Below are 7,369 nucleotides of genomic sequence, written 5' to 3'. Positions count from 1 at the left end.
GAGGGTATTGATGAACCTCTATGAGAACTATGCCACATGGACAGATAATCCAGGGGCTAATAAATTATTTGTCATACAATTTTAATCTAATTTTTTTATATCATTGTTTTCCAAAAAATTTTATATAAAGGCGGTGAAGGCGGTGGGAAAAAAAATCATGAAATTGCATTATTGCTTACATCAATTAATCAATCAAAATTTCATTATATAAACAACAATTATCATCTCATAATTTTAAAAAGATATCTTGTTCATACAATGATTAAAGAGAAAGTCGCTGTGATTGGAAGTGGAAATTGGTATATAATATTATTATCTTTAGACAGTAATACAAACGTTCGTTACTAATCAAAATCTACTTTCTACAGGGGTACTGTGGTTGCGAAGATATTAGGAACAAATGTTGTTCAACAGAGTGGATTCGAACATGAAATTAAAATGTGGGTTTTTGAAGAAATGATCGGCGAAAGAAAATTAACTGATCTAATCAACGAAAAACATGAAAATGTAAAATATTTACCCGGAGTTAGTATTCCTGAAAATGTTGTAGCTGTACCTGATGTCGTGGAAGCTGCCAAAGGTGCTACGATTTTAGTAATAGTTATTCCTCATCAGGTACTATTATTTACTTATTTCAGTGTAACAATATTTTTGAAGAACTTTCACTTATAACATAAAAATATATTTTTTTTTTGTTTCAGTTTGTAAATGGTGTATGTGATAAATTAAAAGGAAATGTTCATCCAAAAGTTAAAGCTATCTCTTTAGTTAAAGGATTTTATACCACAGAATCAGGAATTCGTCCAATATCACATTTGATCAAAGAAGCTTTGAAAATTTCGGTTTGTACACTTTCTGGTGCAAATTTAGCAAATGAAATTGCACAAGAAAAGTTTTCCGAAACAACAATTGGATATAAGAATCGTCATGAAGGAAAATTATTTAAAAGGTTATTTGAAACAAAATATTTTAAGGTTAATATAGTCGATGATGTTTTAGGGGTTGAATTATGTGGTGCATTAAAAAATGTTATCGCTATAGGTGCTGGTATGATTGATGGTTTAAAATTGGGTGAAAATACCAAAGCTGCTATTATTAGAATTGGTTTATTGGAGATGAAAAAGTATATTAAAATGTTTTATAAGGGTATCAAGGATGAAACTTTCTTTGAAAGCTGTGGTATTGCTGATGTAATTACAACTTGTTATGGCGGTAGAAATAGAAAAGCTGCTGAGGCATTCATTGTTACAGGAAAGGTAATTAGTAGTTATATAATATATTATATGTGCATTTTTATATAGTTTAGTATTTGTATGCTAACGTATCTTAACGTATCTTATATGAATCACTTCCTAGTCATTTGAACAATTGGAGAAAGAACTTCTCAATGGTCAAAAATTACAAGGAACGCTTACTGCAAAAGAAATCTACTTAGTTTTACATCGAAAAGGATTGGAGAAAGAGTAAGTAAACTTAATATTTTTATAAAAAATATATTTCATTCAAAAATTTACTTAATTCCTTATTTTTTTCTCTCCTCGATAGATTTCCTCTATTTACAACCGTTTATAGAATCGTATTTGAGGGTTTAGATCCTCATAAAATTGTTGAAGATATCGTTTAAAAAAAGGAAACAATTTTTTTTTAAAAAGAATTAACTTATTAATTTTGCATAATTCATCACAATTATTATTCAATTTCTATAGACTTTTTTCAATTATCATAGTACATTTACTTATAGACAAGCTTTTTTTTTCTCTTTTTATATACGTATTTTCAAATAATAAAAATATCATTTTTTTCGGATAAATTCACAATTGGATTTAATAAGCTTCATACTGTACGATATTGCGTTATTTGTTATTATAACTCACTAATATTTACTGTGCAATTAAACAATATATATATATATATATAAGGTCTTTCTTTTCATTACAAGTATTACAAGATATATAAGATATGAAAACAAAAATGAAATAATCCTTTTCTTTTATATATAACATGTGGTACATTTTCTATATCTGACGCGGATATATGATTTCGGTGCAAATTTATATCAACCATTAGTAATTTGATATATACCTGATTTTCGTTCTACCCATTCAACACCAATATATTTCAATACATAATATTTTATTCCAAAATCTTAAATAGTTTTATTTTAAAATAAAATTTTTACTTTTATTTTGATGCCACGCCAGATTCCAGATACTTTGCAATTAACTCACGGATCACGAAAAATCTAAAATGCGTCGTTATTCAGAGGGCTCAAGGCTAAGTTTTTTTCATTTCAGCTGATTTCATAATATACGGGGCACCTAATAGTTACCGAGAGACATCTCGGTACATTCGGTAAAACTCGGTAAAGTTCAGAATAAGGTAAAACCATATTGTTTGATTCGGACTTCGGAGCACTGGTCCGAGCACCGTGGTGTAGTTTTTATTTTATTCTGAGTTATACCGAATCTTACCGAGTTTCTCTCGGCATGGAGTAAAAATGATGGATGTCCCGATTGTCCCGCATATTATAAAATCAGCTGTTATTAGCAAGCAACTACTAAGACCCTGAGCTATATATAGAAAGGTCAAGGTCCTGGTTATCAGGTTATTTGCTTAGAATGAGAGAAATCATGTAGATCGCTTCCATTTGACCAGCATTACATAGTGCCGGCTAATAAACTCGGGTACTGCGGCGTTTTAAGATAATAACGAAAATATTTACAGCTGATTTCATAATGTACGGGACACTTGGCAAAATTTAAAGAACTCAGAAATATTCGGTAAAAGTTCAAAATAAGATAAAATTATACCACCATTCTCGGAATAGTACTCCAAAATTAGCGTATAATTTTTATTTTATATCAAGCTTTACCGAATACTTCCGAGTTCTTTAAAATTTGCTAAGTGTCCCGCACATTATGAAATCAGTTGTAACGTTGAATTCGGCTCTGCATAAAAGAATTATTAATTTATACTACCTGGTCCTGGAAAAACGCATGGATCAAACAGCAATTTTAAAGAATCGGATATATTAAATTAATTTTTCTCTTATCTTTATTTGAATTGATTTTTTTTTTATTTCTTTTAAACTTGCCCCTTATCAATTAGTTTAAGTTGTTCTTTTAACCGATGGAGGTTGTTCTTGAGAGGCCTTATTTTTACTATATATTTTGTTTTATATCACTAAACGTCACTTTTACAGTTCGTACTATAGTTTAAGTTTCATTTTGATACAAAAATAAAAATTAAAATAAAATCTAAGCCTGATATATTATCAAGACAATAGACAATAATTTTGATTAAATTTAAATACATACTTTAATGCTCTAATATACTGTAAGTATAGTTATAACAAAAAAACGGATGAACTATAATTTAAAACTTAAAAAAAAATGAAAAATGTTTTCATGATTACAATTTCTACAATTTTTTTTTTTCATTTAAATATATGATGGTTACTACAAATTCTTTAAAAAGAAGCAAAAAAAGAGAGCAATAAATGGGTTTTTTTAATTTTCAACAATTTCAGGAGGCTCGATCTACCAATATCTGCAAAAAAAAGAAAAAAAATTAAAAATGTTAAATAAGCTTCGAAACAAAAATACTTCAAACTTACCAAAAAACCTATTGTTGTAGAAAATAATTCAACAACGCATGTTAAATTTATTTGATAAAAAAATTTAAATCAAATTAATTAAAAACTGAGGCAGGTTATTGAAAAAGGTCTTTGTGTTTTAGTTTATTTAATGTGAATTTTAAAATATTCCTGCTGATTGTAAATACATAGTGAAATTCGATAAACCGGATCTATCGGTTCCACTAAAAATATCCGGTTTATCGGGATATCCGGTATAGCGAAAATATTTCGATATATTGAAAATCTATTATACCGAATTTTTTTAAAAAAATTCATGCTAATAAAATTAATATACGCTATATTTTAATTTTTCATCTTAGTTTTAAGTTATAGAGGTCATATGAAATTGAATATAAAATATTTTATATAAGTAATGTATAACTTCGGCCGGAATTAAGATTTTTATAATTCTGGCCAAAATTAAGATTTACCGCACACGTAACTTAAATGTTATTGGTTAATTATCACGTAATCCGGTTTATCGAATCCGATTTTTATTTTAAAAAAGAGTTTTTTTTAAACATCTAAAGTTAGTATACTATTCTGAATAATTTTAAGAAGTTTCATAAATAGTGAATATAACGTTCCTACATTTCTTCTATTTAGCGACAGTTTGTTGTTTATATGGTGAAATAGGATGAACATGTTTTGTAATAAGTCAGTGTATGGTAAATGACGTAATGTATTATCATACATATTATGGTTAAGATTAGAGCATTTTGATCAACAAACCATGTAGTTCTTACGATTAATACTTTTTAGGATAGTCAGTTCATTTCATTTTTATCATATATTCTCTCTCCTAAATGCATTTAAGCATTCTGACCAACCTTCATCAATAAAATTAATAAATAAAATAAATTAATGTTTAAGGAATGATATTTGGAATCAAGTTAACTTGAAGATTTGTAATCAAAGTTTAAATATCATGATCTTCAACTCGCGAAAAGTTTTTAAGCCGTATCTGAATTATGAACTTAGGTTAGTTTTAAATAATTATATAAATTATGCTCAATATATATCAATAATCAAATTTCTGGATTTAGTAACATTCAAAATTTTAAAAATGATACAAAAAAAAATAATAGAAACCCTTTAACAAAAAGATGAAAAATACTTTATGAAAGAAACTAAAAGAAAAGCTAGACAGATGTGGTCGTAAAAACCACGTGATACCACGTGATATATATATATATATATATATATATTTTGAAAAATCGACTTCCTATTAGAAGTCTCTCTGGTGATTAATTTATTATATAAGTAAAAATATTTTAATCGTATATCCGTATTAAATCATTAAAATTTTTAAAATTAAACTAGCAAAATTTACAACTTTAACAACAATATGTTAGTCATGTGCCAATATTTTTGTGTCTACTAGCTAAAAAAATTTTCATCACTTTTTTTTTAAAAAAAAAAAACGATGACATTATAACATTTTTGATTTCAATCTATTAAATCTTTCCTTAATAATAGATGATGATTATCAAAAATTGGCTCAGTTACGATTATCTACAAATATTATATTGTTTTCCAATGTAATACATAATCATTTAAAGCAATATTATAATTTATTAATATTATTTCATTATTCAGTAGTCCGTCATTATCATTATTATCTATTTTGATCATTTCTTCCACTTCTTTTTCCAAAATTATCGATTAGTTCACCATCTTTTTTGTTGATAATACCCAAAATTACATTCTTTTCAAATAGCCATTGTTATTTTTTATAAAATAATTATTATTTAATTTTTTCTGCAACTCTAGTAGTAAAAAAATAAAAATAAAAGAAATGTTTTTATTTAATATAAGAAATGCTTTAATATTTATGTCGCTCACATGTCACATGGAAACGTGTTTATTCAATAAATCATTATTGGCTTTGCCAGACGTAATACAATTTGTTTAACAATTGAAGTTGTTAACATATAGCTTCTAGCTCAGTAAATGTTTCATAAAAATTTTTTTTTGCAAATTTTGTCTTATCAAAAATATTGACTTTAATTTAAAATTTGTTATTACGGAAATATTGAATAAAACAGGCCAAGAAATTTATTGAAAATCGTTGGTACAAACAAACATTAGGTAAATGCTATTTTATTTTGTCATCTATTACAAATAATATGATTTAAATAACAATTATATTTTATTATTTATTTAAATAGAGAATGTTATTATTACTGAATCATGATCAGAGCAAGCAAAATTTATAATTTATTATCATAAATACAGTATTTTCTCCAAAAATATAAATATGAGCGAGTGGGTTTGTTTTCGTTTTCTTACATCTTCAATCAGTATTCCCTATATCCCTATTCGTGGGAGTACAAAAGGAAGCAATCGAATTGCTTCATATCGTAAATGGCTTGTTAAGCACATCAATCATGACGGGATATATTTCCTATGTCCCTAGTGATATCAACACGAGCGTGCAAAAGCTCTAAACAACAAAATATTACAAGAGTACAAAATTCGTTGCAGTATATCAAGTATTTGAGACGTGAATTATCCGAGAGGTACTGCTGAGGATGAACGATTGGAAAGGCTATTATGAATAGTGACGAAGAGCACCTTTCGACAGAAAAATGCCCAAAAACGTTTAGAGATGTTTTATTATTAATTTTCATATTAAATTTATATACAAGAATTTCTTTGATTTTTATCCTTTTTGCTTTTGATCTATATTTCAATAAGTTTTAGCTAAAAATTATATCACAAATGCAATAAGTAAAGTTTCATTTTAAAATAAAATTTTTTATGAATATTTTTTCTAATATTATATATATAAATCGTTTATGTTATAATATAAAAATTACTTTTTTTTTAGTGAAAATTCAATATAAGCCTCAAAAGAGAATATTACACTGCCACTGCTGTTTTAATATATACTTTAAAGAAATCATATTCAGGGTGGTTTAGTAATAGCACTGAATATGTACAGTTATCGACTTTAAAGTTATTTAAAAAGTATTTAGTAAATGTAAATTAATAATAAATGATAAAGTAAAAATGTGACAAGGGATTCAATAGGATTGGTGATGTAAATATTTTGTCAATTTCAAAAGTTAAATAATTATTTAATAGATACTATATAGAATGGTTACGAATAATTCATAAAAAATGAGTGGTATGATCTTTATTCAAAAAATATCGTACATTTGCTATAAAATTTCATTTTGCCACTTACACATCACAATAATTATCAATAAAAATCATTAAGACTATTTTTAGCCAACGAAAAAATCACTTTATATAAAAAATTTATAGATTAAAAATATTTTAGTTAATCAAAAGTAAGAGTATATATATGTTTCAACACAACCATTCTAATTATAAATAAGATATTTAAAATCATGGAACCATTTAATTAAAAGACAAGTGTTTCATTTTTACAAATTACATACTATAGTACAAAATCAAATTAATATCAATTTAACCAAAAATTAAAAATTGAATTTAGATTTTTTAAAAAAAATTGTATTTATCATGGGTCAATCTGGATATTTTTTAACCAAAGTATTTATCCCGATATCCAAAAAAATTATGTATTTCCAAAAAAAATTATCTTGGTTCAAGACCAAAAGTCAGTATATCTAATTTTATATAAGATCAATCATGAATCATCTTGATTATCTTGACTAATATCTCCGATTTAGGAAAATTATTAGTAATTTTGTATGCAATATGATAAAGTGAATAGTAATTTTGAACTAACATGAAAAATTT

The 7,369-nt window shown here is 25.9% G+C and overlaps 1 protein-coding gene across 1 annotated transcript; it reads left to right on the top strand.

Moving 5' to 3' along the window:
• Positions 1-258: 258 nt before the first annotated feature.
• Positions 259-1,624, top strand: OCT59_023934 (uncharacterized protein; the record flags this gene model as incomplete). The annotated part of the gene is made up of 5 exons (XM_025318810.2): positions 259-299; positions 369-615; positions 702-1,256; positions 1,357-1,463; positions 1,546-1,624. The coding sequence occupies 5 exons, from the start codon at positions 259-261 to the stop codon at positions 1,622-1,624; spliced, it is 1,029 nt and encodes a 342-aa protein (XP_025175228.1).
• Between the last annotated feature and the right edge of the window lie 5,745 nt (positions 1,625-7,369).

This window comes from Rhizophagus irregularis, chromosome 4 (genome assembly GCF_026210795.1).
Source record: "Rhizophagus irregularis chromosome 4, complete sequence".
Classification (NCBI taxonomy): Eukaryota; Fungi; Glomeromycota; class Glomeromycetes; order Glomerales; family Glomeraceae; genus Rhizophagus; species Rhizophagus irregularis.
This window is presented reverse-complemented; position numbering and strand designations above follow the sequence as displayed.